Source organism: Engystomops pustulosus, unplaced genomic scaffold (genome assembly GCF_040894005.1).
Source record: "Engystomops pustulosus unplaced genomic scaffold, aEngPut4.maternal MAT_SCAFFOLD_127, whole genome shotgun sequence".
NCBI lineage: Eukaryota > Metazoa > Chordata > Amphibia > Anura > Leptodactylidae > Engystomops > Engystomops pustulosus.
In genome coordinates, this window is record NW_027285008.1 from 192,934 (window position 1) to 217,054 (window position 24,121).

The 24,121-nt window shown below is 43.8% G+C and overlaps 1 protein-coding gene across 2 annotated transcripts; it reads left to right on the plus strand.

The window, feature by feature from the left end:
• Window positions 1-1,291: 1,291 nt before the first annotated feature.
• LOC140108405 (uncharacterized) lies at window positions 1,292-23,880 on the plus strand. 2 transcript variants are annotated; one of them, XM_072131715.1, is made up of 7 exons: window positions 1,292-1,644; window positions 16,859-17,191; window positions 17,405-17,686; window positions 21,225-21,304; window positions 21,414-21,555; window positions 22,512-22,560; window positions 22,727-23,877. In XM_072131715.1, the coding sequence occupies exons 1-7, from the start codon at window positions 1,629-1,631 to the stop codon at window positions 22,833-22,835; spliced, it is 1,011 nt and encodes a 336-aa protein (XP_071987816.1). In that variant the 5' UTR covers window positions 1,292-1,628; the 3' UTR covers window positions 22,836-23,877. The 2 variants fall into 2 exon arrangements, with proteins under 2 accessions (XP_071987816.1, XP_071987817.1); XM_072131716.1 differs by lacking the exon at window positions 1,292-1,644 and adding an exon at window positions 16,525-16,695 and having other exon boundaries at window positions 22,727-23,880.
• Window positions 23,881-24,121: the final 241 nt, after the last annotated feature.

A 24,121-nucleotide genomic window follows, 5' to 3' on the forward strand; every position in this document is an offset into this window, starting at 1 on the left:
GGGTCACAGGGTGCAGGGGGTCACAGGGTGCAGGGGTCAGAGGATGCAGGGGGTCACAGGGTGCAGGGGGTCACAGGGTGCAGGGGTCAGAGGATGCAGGGGGTCACAGGGTGCAGGGGGTCACAGGGTGCAGGGTCAGTGGGTGCAGGGGTCACAGGGTGCAGGGGGTCACAGGGTGCAGGGGTCACAGGGTGCAGGGGGTCACAGGGTGCAGGGGGTCAGAGGTTGCAAGGGGTCACAGGGTGCAGGGGGTCACAGGGTGCAGGAGGTCACAGGGTGCAGGAGTCACAGGGTGCAGGGGGTCAGAGGATGCAGGGGTCAGAGGATGCAGGGGGTCACAGGGCGCAGGAGGTCACAGGGTGCAGGGATCACAGAGTGCAGGAGGTCACAGGGTGCATGGGTCACAGGGTGCAGGGGGTCACAGTATGCAGGGGGTCACAGGGATCACAGAGTGCAGGAGGTCACAGGGTGCATGGGTCACAGGGTGCAGGAGTCACAGGGTGCAGGGGGTCACAGTATGCAGGGGGTCACAGGGTGCAGGGGTCACAGGGTGCAGGAGGTCACAGGGTGCAGGTATCACAGAGTGCAGGAGGTCACAGGGCGCTAATAATCCCCCAACTTGCCCCCTACAAGTCTCCACTATCTTTAATTTCCCAGTTACTGTATTTTTAATAGAACTAATAAAAGTTCTCCGGCGTCTTCTCAGCCGCTGCAGCCATGACCCGGGGCTGGGATCCGGAGAATGATAATAGAATAGACACAAAGTGATGATTTATAGATGTTTCTGCACCAGTAATAATGAGGGAGGATTTATCACTGCAGATTCTGGGGTAACAGACAAGTCCTGGGGTCATAGAGAAGCTGCGACCCCCGAATATACCAGAACCAGAACCGGGTCATAGAGGAAATGTACACAGACCGGACCCGGGGTCCTGCACACTGCACCGGCTTATACATCCCCCCCAAATGTTTCCTGGGGGTCTACGAGTTTTATATTAAGAGAATGAATTGTCTATAAAACTTCTGTAAATGAGAAACATCGCAGCCCCGTGACCTCTGACCCCCGGGCACTGAGAGGTTAGAAGACGACGCCTGACACAGGCCACACCCAGATGTGCGGGTCTACAAAACTGGAAGCAGGTGATTTCGGGGAATCAGCAGTCTCTCCTCAGCACCTCCCAGGGGCGGAGCCAGTGACCGCGCTCACAGCTATACACACAAGTGTCAACGGCGAGAAGTGACTACTCGGAGGTCACAGGAGATTCTCCTCCCTCCCAGGGGCGGAGCCATCTCCCAGGGCGGGGTCTGCAGGTGCTGTCTCCACCTATAAGCAGAAGAGACTACGGTGAGATTCTCCTCAGCGCCTCCCAGGGCGGGGCCATCTCCCAGGGCGGGGCCTGCAGGTGCTGTCTCCACCTATAAGTGACTACACGGAGATTCTCCTCAGCGCCTCCCAGGGGCGGGGCCATCTCCCAGGGCGGGGCCTGCAGGTGCTGTCTCCCCCTATAAGCAGAAGTGACTACAGTGACTCTCCTCAGCACCTCCAGCGGGTGATATGCAAATCATGTATTGTATCCGCGCCATCCTGTTCCGTATCCAGACTTCTCCCTGCGCCGGTGTCTCCCGTCATGCTCCCGACTCTCGGTAAGTAGCTGCGGCCTCTCCGTGTTACTCCCGTGTCCGGTACCGCAGGCTGTGAGATGCAGGTGTGTACTGACACGTAAGTGGATGTTAGTGCCGTTTTGTTTGCGTTTTCTTTACATTCCTGGGTTATGTAACCTGCCGCTCAGTGCAGACACCGTGTCCTGACTGATAACACCGGGCGCTCCGGAGCCACCCAGGGCAGGGCCGGTTCTAGACAAAGTGGGGCCCTGGGCAAAACTAAAAGTGGGGCCCCAAAATAAAACTATTTTATGACCAGTCACAGTCAGCAAGAGGCTCCTTTAGTATGGTAAAACAAACTGTAATATGGGAGAATTTTATAGGAGATAGCTGATTTTCAAAATAGCATCAAAGAGTTTATAGACAAAGGCGCCTTCATGCAACTTTGATTCGAAATGAAACATTTTACAAAAAAATACTTAAAATTTGACTTTTATGGCAAAAAATGTGCTCAAAACAGAAACTATTTACCTTCACGTCTCCTAAATGTAATAGATGGACATGTGTAGAGTTCACAAATGTGCCCTATTGATATGTTCACATATCATCATAATATCACTAACTGTAATAACTAGATATCTGCTTTTCAGCTAGAAAATTCACACAAATCTATCATTGTCTGTTCCTTACACAATGGTGACCCAAGTAAATAACTATATATCCATAACCCAAGCTAATGAGGTAATAAAGTCACTCTTAGATGTCGCCATTGTATTAGCTGCACAATAACAGAACCCTCCGCGGATCATAGGAATGAGAGTGAGAACGTCATAACATGGGTGTAAGTAATGGAGGATGATGGGAAATAAAAACTTTATTCCAGGACATGTGGGTGTTTTTGGTGTTACATATAACTTTTTGGACATGTTCTGGGTCGCGGTGTAGTCACCTTAGGTGAAGAGGATTGAATGTTCATCGGATCAGTCAATTTTCCCAACAACAAAAAACTATCACAATATAAAAGGCAACAAGAGAGAAAGTGTGTTCTTAGATAGTTCTGCATAGAGAAGGGTTAAAAACATGAATATTAGTTGATATTATCCCTTCCCAAAATGTAGTAACATATAAAGTTCATATTTCCATTATCTGTGCGGTGCAGCAGCTCCTGTGCAGCAAATTCTCCCTGCAGCCTGATGGCTAAGAATCTGGAGGGGGGAGGACACTTCAGAGGGCTGTATCTCTGGCTCTGTGATACATAGAACCTTACTTTTTTTTTCTTATGAAAGAAGAGAGTCTCCTCTTTTAAACGAATTTAAATTTGTGTTTCTAAGTTTTAGAAAAATGGAGATAATAACTGTTGAACTGCCGTTGGGAGTGATTTTTATATATATATGGCACCTGATATTCTCACTTTGAACCTGAATATCTCTGGATCCCTGGCACCTAGAAACACAATTCAAGATTCATTTGAAAGAAGAGATTCTCCCCTTTCAGGGGGCCCTGGGCAATTGCCACCTTTGCCTACCCATAGCACCGGCCCTGACCCAGGGACCCATTGTTATGTACAGTGCTCTGTATAACCCCAAGTGCTCCCTTTCTGTTGCCGATTGCCCCCTTTTTTTCCCCAAGTTCTCCCTATATTTATGCTAAATTTTTGACTAATGTTCCCCTTCTTTACCAAGTGCCCCCAAATTTAGCAAAAAAAATAAAAAATTTGTAGTTGCCTTCGCCATGATGCCCCCTGTGAGAAGTGGGTATTTTGGCAGGTTAAAGGGAACCTGTCAGCAGGGACCTCATTGTCACTAAAGACGGATTGTAAAAGCCCATGACACCTGCAGTGCACATCGGCCTCTCTGCCTTTTCTAAGCATTTGCATTGCTATATAATTGTGTGTTATAACTTACTCTTGCATCCTGACAAAATCCCGGGGTAGTCACAGGGGCTGGGCTTTGGTTTGGATGCATTTCAAAAAAACAACACGTGACCTGTCTGAGCTGCAGATACCTGCGCCACAAAAAGATATATGAGAAACACCGGTAAGTCGCATAAAGCTACAGTGCTATTATGCATGAGGCTACAATATTACCATGCCAATGTCACTCGCCATACTACAACTAGGTAGTGAAGATACATAAAAAACCTGTCTATTGATGTGTGTCGGTGCAGGGTGTTGTATGCATTGGTGTCAGTGAGATATGGTACCTGTGTACGACCAGTTTGCTGTAGACTATGCGCGATCTTGAAGTTAATAGTCGGGTAGTTCCTGGATATATCTCCGTTTATTACTGGATTTGGAGAGATGGTTCACGGATGTCCGAGCTTGTAGATGGTCGATACACGTGGAGGAAAGCCCCGGCCGGTGGCTACACCTCCAGACACAGTCCCGGATGTTTCCATGTGGTGACGTCACCAAACTACAGCAAGTCCAGAAGGACACAATTCCAACGCGTTTCGGGAATCCTTCATCAGGGAATCCTGTTACTGCGAGCTGATCGTGATTTTATAGCCAGGAACCAGGTGAGTGAACCATATATGGATGTGTTATGTATTTATTTCATGCGATGCATTACTCGTTGTTGTTATGGGTAAATTGCATTGGTGGTGGACGGTATTTAGATCAAATTTAAATTTCTCTTTATTCTATAAGTCTAAAAATAGTCTTCATATCACGATATGAAGAATAAGACATAAAATCGCTTGTGATTAAAAGTATGTGTATATAAAATAGCAGAAATAAACACATATTTTAGTTAAAATGAATGACACTGGATATTTCCATGACATAAAACCAAACAATTCTATTTCTTGATTGAGGCCCATTGGGGCCAATGTGTCAAGTAAAAATATCCATTTGCTCATTATAAAAATAATGGTGTAATGGCTCCTCCATGTGCTTCCTGGTGCTGGCACCCCCTGCAGCCTGTGTGTATGAGATACTCCTATACACAGGGCCGGCGCTATGGGTAGGCAAAGTGGGCAATTGCCCAGGGCCTCCTGGAAGGGGAGAATCTCTTCTGTCAAATGAATCTTGAATTGTGTTTCTAGGTGCCAGGGATCCAGAGATATTCAGGTTTAAAGTGAGAATATCAGGTGCCATTTGTATATATAAAAATCCTTCCCAACGGCAGTTTAACAGTTATTATCTCCGTTTTCCTAACACTTAGAAACATAAATTTAGATTCATATAAAAGAGGAGATTCTCTTCTTTCATAGAAAAAAAAGTAGTGAGGTTCTATGTGTCACAGAGCCAGAGATACAGCCCCCTGAAATTACCCCCCCCCCCCCCCCAATACAGATTCTTAGCCATCAGGATACAGGGAGAATTTGCTGCACACAGGAGCTGCTGCACCTCACAGATAATGGAAATATTCACTTTATATGTTACTACATTTTGAGAAAGGATAATATCAACTAATATTCATGTTTTTAACCCTTCTCTATGCAGAACTATCTAAGAACACACTTTCTCTCTTATTGCCTTTTATTTCATAAGCAGATATCTAGTTATTACAGTTAGTGATATTATGATGATATGTGAACATATCAATATGGGACATTTGTGAACTCTACACTTGTCCATCTATTACATGTAGGAGATGTGAAGGTAAATATTTTCTGTTTTGAGCACATTTTTTGCCATCAAAGTCAAATTTTAAGTATTTTTTATAAAATGTTTCAGTTTGAATCAAAATTGCATGAAGGCGCCTCTGTCTATAGACTCTTTAATGCAATTTTGAAAATGGGGCAAGTGTCTGCTTTCAGAAATTATGTAGTTTGTTGGGTTTACTTTAATTCTATTTGCTGTCATTTTAATTTTATTTTTAAACGTCAAAATTGTAAAAATTGCTCAGGACAAAATATCCAGAAATGCCAGGGCGGTGAAAGGGTTAATACCCCTTGGCTGAATTCCCGGGTGAAGATGCTTATCATCTATCAGTCTAGTTATGTATCTCCTATAATCTGACCATATATATATCTCACGTTTCTCTTTAGCAATCTTCTATTTCTCTTCTCCTGTATTTATCTCTCATGTCATCTACTTTATATTCTGCGTCTAGAAATCTCTATCTTTCATATTTATCTTCTATCATAATTATTATAATTAATAATCCTTTACTTATAGTGCACACAGATTATCTATTCCTGCACCGAGCTTGCCAGATCAGTCCCTGTCCCCATGGGGCTCACAATCTATTCAACCTACCAGTAATTTTTTGGAGTTTGGGGGGAAACCGGAGGACCCGGAGGAAACCCACGCAAACTCAGAGAGAACATAAAAACTCTTTGCAGATGTTGACCAGCGCTGCAAGACTGTAGTGCTAACCACTGAGCCACCATGCTGCCCATCAATCTCCCTATCATTTATCTCCTATAAAATTCTCCCATATTACAGTTTGTTTTACCATATTAGAGGGAGCCTCTTGCTGACTGTGACTGGTCATAAAATAGTTTTATTTTGGGGCCCCACTTTTAGTTTTGCCCAGGGCCCCACTTTGTCTAGAACCGGCCCTGCCTATACACATGACTGACAGCCTGTATTATGGTGTTATGTAGAATGGTGTAATTGCTCCTCCATGTGCTTCCTGGTGCTGGCGCCTCCTACAGCCTGTGTGTATTTATTACTGACTGCATCACATTTATTACTGACTGCATCACATTTATTACTGACTGCTCCACATTTATTACTGACTACATCACATTTATTACTGACTGCTCCACATTTATTACTGACTGCTCCACATTTATTACTGACTGCTCCACATTTATTACTGACTGCTCCACATTTATTACTGACTGCTTCACATTTATTACTGACTGCTTCACATTTATTACTGACTGCATCACATTTATTACTGACTGCATCACATTTATTACAGACTGCATAACATTTATTACTGACTGCATCACATTTATTACTGACTGCATCACATTTATTACAGACTGCATAACATTTATTACTGACTGCATCACATTTATTACTGACTGCTGCACATTTATTACTGACTGCATCACATTTATTACTGACTGCATCACATTTATTACTGACTGTATCACATTTATTACTGACTGCTCCACATTTATTACTGACTGCTTCACATTTATTACTGACTACATCACATTTATTACTGACTGCTCCACATTTATTACTGACTGCTCCACATTTATTACTGACTGCATCACATTTATTACTGACTGTATCACATTTATTACTGACTGCTCCACATTTATTACTGACTGCTTCACATTTATTACTGACTACATCACATTTATTACTGACTGCTCCACATTTATTACTGACTGCATCACATTTATTACTGACTGCATCACATTTATTACTGACTGCACCACATTTATCACTGACTGCATCACATTTATTACTTACTGTATCACATTTATTACTGACTACATCACATTTATTACTGACTGCTCCACATTTATTACTGACTGCATCACATTTATTACTGACTGCATCACATTTATTACTGACTGCATCACATTTATTACTGACTGCATCACATTTATTACTGACTGCATCACATTTATTACTGACTGCATCACATTTATTACTGACTGCTTCACATTTATTACTGACTACATCACATTTATTACTGACTGCTCCACATTTATTACTGACTGCTCCACATTTATTACTGACTGCTCCACATTTATTACTGACTGCATCACATTTATTACTGACTGTATCACATTTATTACTGACTGCTCCACATTTATTACTGACTGCTTCACATTTATTACTGACTACATCACATTTATTACTGACTGCTCCACATTTATTACTGACTGCTTCACATTTATTACTGACTGCTTCACATTTATTACTGACTGCTCCACATTTATTACTGACTGCTCCACATTTATTACTGACTGCATCACATTTATTACTGACTACACGACATTTATTACTGACTGCATCACATTTATTACTGACTGCATCACATTTATTACTGACTGCATCACATTTATTACTGACTGCATCACATTTATTACTGACTGCTCCACATTTATTACTGACTGCTTCACATTTATTACTGACTGCTTCACATTTATTACTGACTGCACCACATTTATTACTGACTGCATCACATTTATTACTGACTGCATCACATTTATTACTGACTGCATCACATTTATTACTGACTGCATCACATTTATTACTGACTACATCACATTTATTACTGACTGCATCACATTTATTACTGACTGCTCCACATTTATTACTGACTGCTCCACATTTATTACTGACTGCATCACATTTATTACTGACTGTATCACATTTATTACTGACTGCACCACATTTATTACTGACTACATCACATTTATTACTGACTGTATCACATTTATTACTGACTGCATCACATTTATTACTGACTACATCACATTTATTACAGACTGCTCCACATTTATTACTGACTACACCACATTTATTACTGACTGCATCACATTTATTACTGACTGCTCCACATTTGTTACTGACTGCATCACATTTGTTACTGACTGCTCCACATTTGTTACTGACTGCACCACATTTGTTACTGACTGTATCACATTTATTTTTTTTTATCAAAACATTTTTATTGAGGTTTTTGTTTTTTGTTTTTAACAACACGTTACAAATATACTGTTGCACAAAAGACCAAGACAATAAGAACAACCCACTTCCCCCTCCCCCCCCACATTCCCTACAGCAGACAGATAGAGACCATTGTTGTTAATTATTCCTATGGACCAGTTGATCACCCTTCGCATATCATACCTAGAAAGCGTGGAATCTTCTATCCCACAGGCAGGTACTTGCGACAGTCAATTTCCTTTTAAGACATAAATATCTCATACAGTCACCGTCATCAACTGGTAGTGAGAGCTATTACGTAGATCAATCAGGGCCCTATTCGGAAGTCCAGTCGTGTCCAACCATCTTCTCCATAGTTTATCAAATTTTTTGGGGCATTTTCTTTTTAGATATACTCCCCACTCCAACCTAATTATACTGTTGACCTTATTTATGAATTCCTGTATTGTGGGTGCCGATGTTTGAATCCATCGAGCCGCCACGGACTTGCGTGCCATATACAATAATTTCTCCCAAGAGGCTAGAATAAATATTGGATATAATTCCCCTATTCGGGCCCCTTCCCGTTATCAGCTTCAGTGTGCTATGGCTCGATAATTGAAGCCTACCCTCTTTGACCGTCTTCTCATATGCATGCCTTAATTGCAGAAATTTATAAAATTGTGTATTAGGCAGATTAAAGGTTTCCCTTAGTTGTTCAAAGGATTTGAGATTGTCTCCATCTAATAACTGCCGTACAAACCATATTCCTTTACCCTCCCACGGCGAGAAACCCTCTAATTTAAACATTTCTAATTATGCCATATAGGAAGGTACTCGCTATGACCCTGAATCCCCACCATATCCTTAATCTTGGACCATGTCTTGGACATTAGAGCCAAAGTCGGGCATCTCAATCCTCCATTTGTTCCTGTGCTTCCCACTTCTATTGCCGCTATTGGCGGTGTCATGCCCGTTATAGATGCCACTAACCTCCCGCTGGGTCCTGAACTATCCCCACCTTGTTCCCATCCTCTTAAATGTTGTGCCTGTGCTGCTAAGAAATAAACCCATGGGTTTGGGATAGCCAGCCCTCCACTATCCTTGGCTCTCTGCAGGGTTTCGATTTTAATCCTAGGATGCCCCTTTTCCCAAAGCAATCCGCGGAACATACTCTGTATATTATAAAATACCCTGAATGGTATCCATATAGGCGTGTTATGAAGGATATAGAGCAGTTGGGGCATAAGTACCATTTTTATTAAATTGCCCCTACCTATCATGGACAAGGGGACTTTGCACCACGTGTTGACCTTATTCCTACACCTATTCATTAAGGGCGTTAGATTATCCTCAATATAATCTCTGGGGTTCGGGGATACCATAACCCCAAGGGTGAATTTGAATTTTTGGACTACCCGAAGGGGCAGTGCATGGACCGGGAAGTCCGGCGAGAGTGCCACTAATGGGAGGATGGAAGACTTATCCCAATTAATTCTCAAGCCTGACCTATCCCCAAACTGTTTGATCACCTCCATAGCTGGGCTGATAGAGTTGTCCACATCCCCCAAATATAACAGGGCGTCATCGGCATATAGTGAGATGCGCTCCTCTCTAGAGCCTATAAGGGAAGCCCTGTATATTAGGCGAGTTTCTTAGCTATAGAGCCTTTGGCTAGTTTGATATCGCAAAAAGGAGGGGAGAAAGGGGGCAGCCCTGTCTTGTGCCTCTTCCTAACTGGAATGCATCTGAAAGACATCCATTCGCCCTAACTCTTGCACTTGGCTGTGAGTATAAAAGACACACCCATTTCATAAATTGTGGACCAAAGCCCATTTTCTTCATCACAACCCATAAATATTACCACTCAACGCTGTCAAAAGCCTTGGCAGCGTCGAGTGAGACCACCGCAGGGACACCCTGACACTCCACCCCCCTCTGAATATTCAAATATAGGCGTCTAAGATTAACAGCTGTAGACCTCTCCGGCATGAAGCCTGACTGGTCCTCATGGATCAAAGCTGAGATCACCGGCAACAGGCGCCTAGCTAACACCTTCGCCAATAGTTTAACATCGACTGTCAATAAGGATATGGGTCTATAAGAGTCAGGGTCTGTACTTTCCTTCCCTGGCTTCAATATCAGTACAATCATGGCCTCTCTCATTGATCTTGGTAAGCATCCCGTGTTAAACGCCTCCTTAAAGACCTCAACCAATGGCGGTAGCAAAAGATCCTTATGCAGCTTGTACAATTCTACCGGCAGTCCGTCACACCCCGGTGCCTTATCATTAGCTAAGTCTGCCAAAGCCTCCTCCAACTCCTCTAGCGTGACCTGACCCTCCAATTGATTCCTGACCTCTGAAGTGAGCCTTGGTAAGGATACACCTGAAACATACGCCCTCAACTCCTCTCTGGATGCTGTCAATTGGGATTGGTAAATTCCTTTATAGTACTCATAAAATCTATTAGCTATGTCAATGTCTGAAGTCAGAGCAGTACCATCTCCACCTTTCAGTCCCGCTATGTGAGATGTACCCTGTTGGGACCGTATAATCGTTGCCAGTAAATGGCCTGCACTTTCCCCTTCCACAAAATATTTTTGTTTGGGAGAAAAAACGTTTATTTTCTGCCATCAGCCTGACATGCTCTGTATAATGCTCTTGAGCATCAATCCACCTTTTTTCATTATCTGTAGTCGGATCTGCTACATATGTTGACTAGTACTACTGCTAGTACTACTGCTCGAGATAGGGATTTAGTGAGAGCGGCACTAGCCGTCTTATGTGCGCATACCTTATGGAAGTAGTGGTCTCGCAACATCCCCTTTAAACATTCCCACACCGCTTCTTGCGATGCCGAAGTATTATTAAGACTTATAAACTCTTCTATAATTTTTGCCGTGCCCGCAGTTCCCTCCACTAGTTGTAACCAAAAGGGATTCAACCGCCATAGTAGATTGTGCCTTGTCTCCCTCTCTCCCATTTGTAGGCTCACCTTTAATGGACTATGGTCAGATACACTACGTGGGAGGTACTCCACCGTTCCCTGAACATTAAACAGATGATCAGATCCAACTGCCAAATCTATTCTTGACAACGATCTATAGGATCTCGAATAACACGAGTATTGCTTTGTTGAGGGATTGCGAATCCTCCAAATATCACTAAGACCACAATCTCGCTAACATTGTGGGAGGAGCATCTGACGGTATTGACCCTGTATGATGTTTATCCAAATAAGGATTTAAGTAATTATTAAAATCCCCCAGTATTAGAACCGGAAGATCAGGAGACGCTGCCATAAAAGATAGTACCCTCTTCAAGATAACACTAGAGAAAGGAGGAGGGATGTATATTGCAGTTAGGAACATCAGTGTCCCGTACAGCTTACACTTAAGACACACAAAGCGTCCTTCTGAGTCAATCAATTTATCCAAGCAAGTAAATGGAATGGAGCGATGTATCAATATACTGACCCCTCGAGAGTGCGTGGTATATGTAGAATGAAATTCGTGAGACATCCACGCTTTATGAACAGTGGACACATTGGGGCACATTTACTAAGGGTCCGCAGCCGCGAATCCGTCGGGTTTTTCCCGAATATTTCCGCTGTGCGCTGTATTTCACGGGATTGTGGCGCACGCGATCGATTTTTGGTGCAATCGCGCCGACAGAAATCGGGGGGCGTGGCCACCGGACAACCCGAAGGATTCGGAAAAACTGCGGAATTTAAAAAGCCATTTGTGTCGCAAGATCAAGCACTCACATACACCAGAAAAAAGCAGGTGAACTCCGGCGGACCTCGGCGCAGCAGCGACACCTGGTGAATATCGGCGCACGGACCTTAGTGAATCCCGGCAGAACCCGAATCAGCGTCGGAGAACCCGCTGCTGGATCACGACTGGACCGGGTAAGTAAATGTGCCCCATTATCCTTAACTAAATGGGTCTCAGCTAAACACCAAATTGCAGGTTGGTATCATTGCAGTGTGGAAAATACTGCACATCTCTTAGCAGCGTCTCCTAGTCCCTGTACATTCCAAAATAACACATTAAGTACATTCGTCATTTTCCCACATGTAAAGATAACATTGAAGCATCCCATTTTTTATCACAAGTAAACAGTTGATCCATAGGCATATAGATCTTGTACATACTTCTAGTCTCTCTGCCTGCCTTAAACATTGCCCCCCCTTTAACTAAACTTGTAATAAAAAACATAAAAAAAGAATTACACATACACATTCTAGACATTTCCCCCTGTAAGAGGGAATGGGGTATTGATTGTGCCCAGAAACCTGAAGCCGAATCTCAGCTCCGCAACCAAAATCGAGGGGTCTCCAATTGACACTTCCACAAGTAATTTCTTCTCCAGAACATATCGTAGCCCCCGGGTATTCAACAGCAGGTCCCGTAATGAACAAAGAACTGTAAGTCAACTTGTTCCAACATCCTCTTGATCTTTTCCTTTATTTTCTGTAGCAACGAGATAAAAGGAGGATTATATCCGTATTGTCCAGCAGGGGTCACCAAAGTCCTTACTCAGGATCTCTATGCCTCAATCTGTTCTCATTATTATCCAGCCAATTCAGCGCATCCTCTGGTGTAGTAAACACATGCGTTTCTCCCAAAGCCACAACCCTCAGACGTGCCGGGTATAACATAGCATAGGGTAGTTGTAACCCTCTCATCCGCTTCTTGATATCCAAATACTGTGCCCTCTTCTTCTGGACCTCCGCTGAGAAATCCGGAAATATTGACACACGACGCCCATCAATTTTTAGATCAGTATTATCTCTAGCTGCCCGCAAAATTATATCTCTATCCCGATAATGGAGGAGCCGGAGAATAAGCGGCCGCGGAGGGGCGCCAGCAGGAGGTGCACGGGTCGGGACCCTATGAGCTCTTTCAATGGCGAATAGAGGGGTCAGGGTATCTTTGCCAAACTGGGTAACAAATCACTCCTCTAAGAACTCAGCCGGCCGCTGCCCCTCCACTTTTTCAGGTATTCCAATCAGACGCAGATTATTTCTCCATAAACGATTTTTCAAATCATCTGCTTTGGACTGTAAATTAGCAAGCTTATTCACCACTCTGCTCATATCACGATGCATTGGCGGTATCTTATCCTCCAGGACTCCCACACGGTCCTCCACCTCACGCACTCTTTCATTAACTTTCCGTAAATCATGCCTAATATGGCCCACATCTTCAGATAGTCCACCAATCTGGGTGACCAAGGCACTTATAGCAGCCCCACTCTGTGTGACTACCTCAAATATGTCCTGCAATGAGGGACCCTCAGGCAAGATGGCGGCTGCTGCAGCTTCTCTCCCCTTCATACCTGCTCCTGCAGTGCTGGTTGTGGAGGATGTTCCTGCTCCTGCCGCTCTGGTGGTCATCTGCGGCTGAGCTCCAGCAGGGGGGTCCAAGGACGTGCTAAGTGTATTATGCACAGTCCTGGCATATTTTTCAAGGCGCGCTGCCACCGCGTGTAGCTGGTCCGCGGCGGCGCCATGTTTTTTAGCTGGTGTGGCCGGCGCGCTATCCCTCTCCTCACCTCCCTTATTCTTTTGCCGGCTCGGCATGATAGTGGACGCCTGCCTGCCGGTCCTAGGATGTTCCTCCGACTCTCCGGTACCTTCGGGGCTGCAGTAAATAACCAGGGCAGGATAATATTAGGATGGTGAGTCGGGAGCGTTCTTACATGCGGCCGCTCACATCACGCGTCAGGCCACGCCCCCCGACTGTATCACATTTATTACTGACTGCACCACATTTATTACTGACTGCTCCACATTTATTACTGACTGCATCACATTTATTACTGACTGCATCACATTTATTACTGACTGCATCACATTTATTACTGACTGCATCACATTTATTACTGACTGCTCCACATTTATTACTGACTACATCACATTTATTACTGACTACATCACATTTATTACTGACCGCTCCACATTTATTACTGACTGCACCACATTTATTACTGACTGTATCACATTTATTACTGACTGCTCCACATTTATTACTGACTGCTCCACATTTACTACTGACTGCATCATATTTATTACTGACTGTATCACATTTATTACTGACTGCATCACATTTATTACTGACTACTCCACATTTATTACTGACTGTATCACATTTATTACTGACTACATCACATTTATTACTGACTGCTCCACATTTATTACTGACTGCACCACATTTATTACTGACTGCTCCACATTTATTACTGACTGCATCACATTTATTACTGACTGCATCACATTTATTACTGACTACATCACATTTATTACTGACTGCATCACATTTATTACTGACTGCACCACATTTATTACTGACTGCTCCACATTTATTACTGACTGCTCCACATTTATTACTGACTGTATCACATTTATTACTGACTGTATCACATTTATTACTGACTACATCACATTTATTACTGACTGCATCACATTTATTACTGACTGCATCACATTTATTACTGACTACATCACATTTATTACTGACTGCTCCACATTTATTACTGACTGCATCACATTTATTACTGACTACATCATATTTATTACTGACTGCATCACATATATTACTGACTGCATAACATTTATTACTGACTGCTCCACATTTATTACTGACTGCACCACATTTATTACTGACTGCATCACATTTATCACTGACTGTATCACATTTATTACTGACTGTATCACATTTATTACTGACTGTATCACATTTATCACTGACTGTATCACATTTATTACTGACTGTATCACATTTATTACTGACTGCATCACATTTATTACTGACTGTATCACATTTATTACTGACTGCATCATATTTATTACTGACTGTATCACATTTATTACTGACTGCTCCACATTTATTACTGACTGCACCACATTTATTACTGACTGCATCACATTTATTACTGACTGCACCACATTTATTACTGACTGCTCCACATTTATTACTGACTGTATCACATTTATTACTGACTGCATCACATTTATTACTGACTGCTCCACATTTATTACTGACTGCTCCACATTTATTACTGACTGTATCACATTTATTACTGACTGTATCACATTTATTACTGACTGCATCATATTTATTACTGACTGTATCACATTTATTACTGACTGCTCCACATTTATTACTGACTGCATCACATTTATTACTGACTGCATCACATTTATTACTGACTGCTCCACATTTATTACTGACTGCATCACATTTATTACTGACTGCTCCACATTTATTACTGACTGCATCACATTTATTACTGACTGCTCCACATTTATTACTGACTGCTCCACATTTATTACTGACTGCATCACATTTATTACTGACTGTATCACATTTATTACTGACTGCTCCACATTTATTACTGACTGCTCCACATTTATTACTGACTGCTCCACATTTATTACTGACTGCATCACATTTATTACTGACTGCATCATATTTATTACTGACTGTATCACATTTATTACTGACTGTATCACATTTATTACTGACAGCTCCACATTTATTACTGACTGTATCACATTTATTACTGACTGTATCACATTTATTACTGACTACATCACATTTATTACTGACTACATCACATTTATTACTGACTACATCAGATTTATTACTGACTGTATCACATTTATTACTGACTACATCAGATTTATTACTGACTGCATCATATTTATTACTGACTGCTCCACATTTATTACTGACTGTATCACATTTATTACTGACTGTATCACATTTATTACTGACTATATCACATTTATTACTGACTGTATCACATTTATTACTGACTACATCAGATTTATTACTGACTGCATCACATTTATTACTGACTGCTCCACATTTATTACTGACTGTATCACATTTATTACTGACTGTATCACATTTATTACTGACTATATCACATTTATTACTGACTGTATCACATTTATTACTGACTGCATCATATTTATTACTGACTGCACCACATTTATTACTGACTGCATCACATTTATTACTGACTGTATCACATTTATTACTGACTGTATCACATTTATTACTGACTGCTCCACATTTATTACTGACTGCATCACATTTATTACTGACTGCTCCACATTTTATTACTGACTGTATCACATTTATTATATTCTCCTTGTTCCTGATGGGAGATGCCAGGTTAGTTATAGAGTCAATTATGTATAGATTAGGCAGAGCTTGGTGGATTCACTTGCAGGAATCTCAGTATTTGCTGAGTTACTTCTGAATTACTTCTCACTGCAGTAACTTTATGATTGAACATAAAGCATCATGGGAAGTGAGGGCATCTTATAACTGAATCAGCTTCAGGGTGATGACAGGAAGAGTTTATTCTCCGCCCACTTCACTGCTGCTGAGGAGGATTTCTGACAAGTAGCTTAGAACAGAAAATACCTTAACTCTGGAAAGAAGGACACAATACGGACATTATTCTTTTTGTTTGGAAAAGCCGAATTGCATTCAACATTTTGGTAAAAATCTTTATGAAATTGTAGTTGCACATATATATATATATGTTTTTTTTTTAAACAACAGATATTAGATGTTCAGTAATTCCCAAACTTCTTTAAGGCATGACCAACGTTGGACCAGACTTCAGTTTTCGGTTGACAGCTCTCTCCCCTCTCTCCACAGCTTTCCTCACCATGCTGGCTGGACTATCACTCTCATCAGGCAGAGACTATGTGCGGAGAGGATCAGACATCACTGACTGCAGCCTGAAGTGTCAGGACACGGATTTGGTCCTGGAGCTGTACAGAGAATGTGGAGATGATGAGAGTCGCCTCCTGGAGCTGTGGTGTGATAGTATGTGGCACAGTAGTTACACCTCCAGACTCCACCTGGACCCGAGCAGCGGGTGCTGGACCCTGACAGACGCCAGGACGGACGACTCCTGCGTGTATAATGTGGTGTATCATTATAGCACAGGAGGAAGTAGACGGAAAAGCTGGTCCATCCTTGTACTAGGTAAGATCTCCTGGATCACACAGAACCAGACATTTCTCTGACTCCTCTCCTCATGTAATCGAGGTAACACAGGGTCAGGGGGTGCAGGTCACATGACTAGTGGTCAGTATAGGGGGCAAGTACTGCAGAGCTAGCACTCTATAGCCAGGACCTAGACTAGAGAAGGTGATGTCACATGACTGATAGTGACCGACCTTCTCCTTATTCTTATAGATCCAGTCCTCATCTCCAACATAACCAGTAACTCCAGCAGAACCAGAACCTCCATCCTTCTGGGTCAGGACATTGCTGTGAGTGTCCAGTTCACTGGAGAGGAGGCGGCGGTGACCTGGGATGTGGTCGGGGGTCGTCTCCCGGACCGGTACCGGCTGATAGATGACAATAGGACAATGATTATCCCGAGCGCCCAGAGAGACGATACCGGGAGGAGACTCCGTGTCCGGATCACAAACCCAATCAGTGAGGAGACCCGGGAATACCGGCTGGAGATTACAGGTAAGAGGGGTATTACTGGGTATTATACCCCATGTACTGGAGATTACAGGTAAGAGGGGTATTACTGGGTATTATATACCCCATGTACTGGAGATTACAGGTAAGAGGGGTATTACTGGGTATTATACCCCATGTACTGGAGATTACAGGTAAGAGGGGTATTACTGGGTATTATATACCCCATGTACTGGAGATTACAGGTAAGAGGGGTATTACTGGGTATTATATACCCCATGTACTGGAGATTACAGGTAAGAGGGGTATTACTGGGTATTATACCCCATGTAGTGGAGATTACAGGTAAGAGGGGTATTACTGGGTATTATACCCCATGTAGTGGAGATTACAGGTAAGAGGGGTATTACTGGGTATTATACTGCATGTACTGGAGATTACAGGTAAGAGGGGTATTACTGGGTATTATACCCCATGTAGTGGAGATTACAGGTAAGAGGGGTATTACTGGGTATTATACCCCATGTACTGGAGATTACAGGTAAGAGGGGTATTACTGGGTGTTATACCCCATGTACTGGAGATTACAGGTAAGAGGGGTATTACTGGGTGTTATACCCCATGTACTGGAGATTACAGGTTAGAGGGGTATTACTGGGTGTTATACCCCATGTACTGGAGATTACAGGTAAGAGGGGTATTACTGGGTGTTATACCCCATGTACTGGAGATTACAGGTAAGAGGGGTATTACTGGGTATTATACACCATGTACTGGAGATTACAGGTAAGAGGGGTATTACTGGGTATTATACCCCATGTAGTGGAGATTATAGGTAAGAGGGGTATTACTGGGTATTATACCCCATGTACTGGAGATTACAGGTAAGAGGGGTATTACTGGGTGTTATACCCCATGTACTGGAGATTACAGGTAAGAGGGGTATTACTGGGTGTTATACCCCATGTACTGGAGATTACAGGTAAGAGGGGTATTACTGGGTGTTATACCCCATGTAGTGGAGATTACAGGTAAGAGGGGTATTACTGGGTATTATACTGCATGTACTGGAGATTACAGGTAAGAGGGGTATTACTGGGTATTATACCCCATGTAGTGGAGATTACAGGTAAGAGGGGTATTACTGGGTATTATACCCCATGTACTGGAGATTACAGGTAAGAGGGGTATTACTGGGTGTTATACCCCATGTACTGGAGATTACAGGTAAGAGGGGTATTACTGGGTGTTATACCCCATGTACTGGAGATTACAGGTTAGAGGGGTATTACTGGGTGTTCTACCCCATGTACTGGAGATTACAGGTAAGAGGGGTATTACTGGGTGTTATACCCCATGTAGTGGAGATTACAGGTAAGAGGGGTATTACTTGGTGTTATACCCCATGTAGTGGAGATTACAGGTAAGAGGGGTATTACTGGGTGTTATACCCCATGTAATGGAGATTACAGGTAAGAGGGGTATTACTGGGTATTATACCCCATGTACTGGAGATTACAGGTAAGAGGGGTATTACTGGGTATTATACCCCATGTAGTGGAGATTACAGGTAAGAGGGGTATTACTGGGTATTATACCCCATGTACTGGAGATTACAGGTAAGAGGGGTATTACTGGGTGTTATACCACATGTACTGGAGATTACAGGTAAGAGGGGTATTACTGGGTATTATACCCCATGTAGTGGAGATTACAGGTAAGAGGGGTATTACTGGGTGTTATACCCCATGTAGTGGAGATTACAGGTAAGAGGGGTATTACTGGGTGTTATACCCCATGTACTGGAGATTACAGGTAAGAGGGGTATTACTGGGTATTATACCCCATGTACTGGAGATTACAGGTAAGGGAGGTATTACTGGGTATTATACACCATGTAGAGGAGATTACAGGTAAGAGGGGTATTACTGGGTGTTATACCCCATGTACTGGAGATTACAGGTAAGAGGGGTATTACTGGGTGTTATACCCCATGTAGTGGAGATTACAGGTAAGAGGGGTATTACTGGGTATTATACCCCATGTACTGGAGATTACAGGTAAGAGGGGTATTACTGGGTGTTATACCCCATGTACTGGAGATTACAGGTAAGAGGGGTATTACTGGGTGTTATACCCCATGTAGTGGAGATTACAGGTAAGAGGGGTATTACTGGGTGTTATACCCCATGTAGTGGAGATTACAGGTAAGAGGGGTATTACTGGGTGTTATACCCCATGTACTGGAGATTACAGGTAAGAGGGATATTACTGGGTATTATACCCCATGTAGTGGTGATTACAGGTAAGAGGGGTATTACTGGGTATTATACCCCATGTACTGGAGATTACAGGTAAGAGGGGTATTACTGGGTATTATACCCCATGTACTGGTGATTACAGGTAAGAGGGTTATTACTGGGTGTTATACCCCATGTACTGGAGATTACAGGTAAGAGGGGTATTACTGGGTGTTATACCCCATGTAATGGAGATTACAGGTAAGAGGGGTATTACTGGGTGTTATACCCCATGTAATGGAGATTACAGGTAAGAGGGGTATTACTGGGTGTTATACCCCATGTAGTGGAGATTACAGGTAAGAGGGGTATTACTGGGTGTTATACCCCATGTAGTGGAGATTACAGGTAAGAGGGGTATTACTGGGTATTATACCCCATGTACTGGAGATTACAGGTAAGAGGGGTATTACTGGGTATTATACCCCATGTACTGGAGATTACAGGTAAGAGGGGTATTACTGGGTATTATACCCCATGTACTGGATATTACAGGTAAGAGGGGTATTACTGGGTGTTATACCCCATGAAGTGGAGATTACAGGTAAGAGGGGTATTACTGGGTATTATACCCCATGAAGTGGAGATTACAGGTAAGAGGGGTATTACTGGGTGTTATACCCCATGTACTGGAGATTACAGGTAAGAGGGGTATTACTGGGTGTTATACCCCATGTACTGGAGATTACAGGTAAGAGGGGTATTACTGGGTGTTATACCCCATGTACTGGAGATTACAGGTAAGAGGGGTATTACTGGGTATTATACCCCATGTAGTGGAGATTACAGGTAAGAGGGGTATTACTGGGTATTATACCCCATGTAGTGGAGATTACAGGTAAGAGGGGTATTACTGGGTATTATACCCCATGTACTGGAGATTACAGGTAAGAGGGGTATTACTGGGTGTTATACCCCATGTACTGGAGATTACAGGTAAGAGGGGTATTACTGGGTGTTATACCCCATGTACTGGAGATTACAGGTAAGAGGGGTATTACTGGGTGTTATACCCCATGTACTGGAGATTACAGGTAAGAGGGGTATTACTGGGTATTATACCCCATGTACTGGAGATTACAGGTAAGAGGGGTATTACTGGGTATTATATCCCATGTACTGGAGATTACAGGTAAGAGGGGTATTACTGGGTGTTATACCCCATGTAGTGGAGATTACAGGTAAGAGGGGTATTACTGGGTATTATACCCCATGTACTGGAGATTACAGGTAAGAGGGGTATTACTGAGTATTATATATCTCTGTCCTTTATCTCCTGACAGATCCGCACAGATCGTGGCTTCCTTTCGCAGCTTCTGTATCTGTGGCTGTATTTCTGGTTCTGGGTGTCGGGGTTTTGCTGGTGAGTTGGTTTTGGGAGAATTTTAATATTTTGTGTAGGAAATAATAAATGATAGAAAACTGCGAGGAGACGAGTCATCTACACGATCTGTCATCTGCTCTGTTATTAGAGGAGGAGAAAGAATAAGACACGGTCCTTAGATGAGGAGAAGAACAGTTATTATCACCACCCAGAATACAGTCATTCAGGAGAAGATGGCGACCCCCAGGAGCTTCTCCACGGCCGCCCACCCCCAGGAGCCGCTCCCTCAGGTGGGTTATATTCTTTATATGACACAGAGTTATTGTACAGTAGATCTTGGCTATGTGCAGACGGGCGGCAGTGGTCACGCGCAGGCAGGGGGCGGCAGTGGTCACGCGCGGGCAGGGGGGCGGCGGCAGTGGTCACGCGCGGGCAGGGGGGCGGCGGCAGTGGTCACGCGCGGGCAGAGGGGCGGCGGCGGCAGTGGTCACGCGCGGGCAGAGGGGCGGCGGCAGTGGTCACGCGCGGGCAGGGGGGCGGCGGCGGCGGCAGTGGTCACGCGCGGGCAGGGGGGCGGCGGCGGCAGTGGTCACGCGCGGGCAGGGGGGCGGCGGCGGCAGTGGTCACGCGCGGGCAGGGGGGCGGCGGCGGCGGCAGTGGTCACGCGCGGGCAGGGGGGCGGCGGCGGCGGCAGTGGTCACGCGCGGGCAGGGGGGCGGCGGCGGCGGCAGTGGTCACGCGCGGGCAGGGGGGCGGCGGCGGCAGTGGTCACGCACGGGCAGGGGGGCGGCGGCGGCAGTGGCAGTGGTCACGCGCGGGCAGGGGGGTGGCAGTTTGTACAGTCTGTATAAGTCACTTCTATGGGGATGAGCGAAGTTTCTCCATAGAAGTGAATGAAGCAGAGATAAACCTGCGATTGCTGAGGTCCCAGATTTCCAACACCTTATAATGCGATGTTTTCTGAACCAACCCCTTTAAATCAGGTAGAAAACAGGAACATATCGGGGCAGATCTGGATTTACATATTTCGATGGTGTTGGGGAAACACATTGGGAGATTTATGTCAATTTTCTTTTTTACGTGAAAAAAAGCAAAACTGTTTTTAGCTATAAAGGAGCACGGGGTCTCCACCCCCTGACTCCAGGGGTCCTCATAGACACATATAGTGGGGGCTCCATACTGTACATTGTGACGTCCTGTGATACTGTCTGACATCACACTGATGACATCACTCTGTCTCCTCTAGATCCTCCGGATGTGACCTCAGGACTGCTGGATCCCGGGAAACCTCCAGTGTGAGCGACCCCGCCCCCCCCCCTCCCCCCTCCGGGCCTCCGATGATGGATTTTCTGTATAGATTTATATATTTATATTGTGTGTATGAGAGAGAGCGAGATATTCTGCTGCCAGTAACAATTGGACTTTTTGAATTTTTATTTCAACTTAACTTTAATTTTATAGAATAATTCCGATTCCACAAATGTGTCACCTACATCCATCCCCTAAGCCAGGAGAACCAGGTGTGCACGAGGCCGGAGCAACATTCACCATCTCCCTGCATCATCTCTAACCATCCACAAGAGGGAGACACCATTACTCGATTTCAGAGGGCAGATTTTAGGTGCCGTGTGATATTTTCAAAGCCAACTTCACAGGCTGTTATACTGTCTTCCCCTGCTCCTTCAATACCTCCCCCTCCCTCTGCCTGATGTAATCTTACACATTAGGAGAAGGGAAAGTGTTCCTGCACAGTGTAACAGCCTGTGAAGCTGCAGCATGCAAGGGCTCTTGTAACACCCCCACTTTAGAAGGAACAATTTTTAGAGGGTAACACTGCGCTCCATGGGAGTGAGAAAGAAGGAGGTGGTAGTAGTAGAGAACGTGGTATAAGTTCTTCCGGGGTAGAAGTGAGTGGGGTTCCCAGAAGAAAGATGTATCTCAAGCTGCTGTGTCCTCTGGTTAACAGGAAAAAAGATATTTCCTGATAAAAGGAAATTGATGCGTAAACGGATGCTTTTTTTAACGATGTGAAAACGCACTACCTAAAAACGGCCCAAAAACGTCATGTGTGGCATCGCCCTCAGGCTACAATGATCAGCTGTAACAGTTATCACCGGCGTCTGTAATGAAGATTTAGGCCCCTTCCACACTAGCGAGTGTGATGCGATGAACTCGCATCACACTCGCAACGCAAGCTGCCGGGAACGCACGGCCCGAACGTTGCACCGCGGGAGTGAACTGACATGCTGAATTCACTCCCGCATCACACTTGCTAGTGTGGAAGGGGCCTTAGTGTTACTCCTGATTCCTATGACAACCCAACATTTTTAAAATCCAATTGTCACAGAGACAAAAAAAAAGTTCTGTCTGGATCTACAGTGATAAAATATACAGTTCCGACTTACATGCAAACTCAACTTAAGAACAAACCTACAGAATATATCTTGTACGTAACCCGGGGACGGTCTGTAATTGATTCTAAATAAAATCTCACTTTTGTGGAGCTTTAGTATAAAGTGTTAAGACCTCATTGTTATAAAAATTAACTGACCTTTGTATGCTTATGGAGTACGTATGACCCATCATTACATCACTACTGACAATAGATGGTGTCACAGCTTATCTCCTCCCCCTCCCTGTACAATGACCTCTATATAGATAACACTGACCCATCATTACATCACTACTGACAATAGATGGTGTCACAGCTTATCTCCTCCCCCTCCCTGTACAATGACCTCTATATAGATAACACTGACCCATCATTACATCACTACTGACAATAGATGATGTCACAGCTTATCTCCTCCCCCTCCCTGTACAATGACCTCTATATAGATAACACTGACCCATCAT

What these genes read in the sequence shown, in the direction of transcription:
- LOC140108405 (XM_072131715.1), top strand. An exon ending in ATACCGGCTGGAGATTACAG is followed by an intron (nt 17,687 to 21,224) that starts GTAAGAGGGGTA and finishes ATCTCCTGACAG; the next exon opens with ATCCGCACAGATCGTGGCTT. An exon ending in CCCAGGAGCCGCTCCCTCAG is followed by an intron (nt 21,556 to 22,511) that starts GTGGGTTATATT and finishes TGTCTCCTCTAG; the next exon opens with ATCCTCCGGATGTGACCTCA.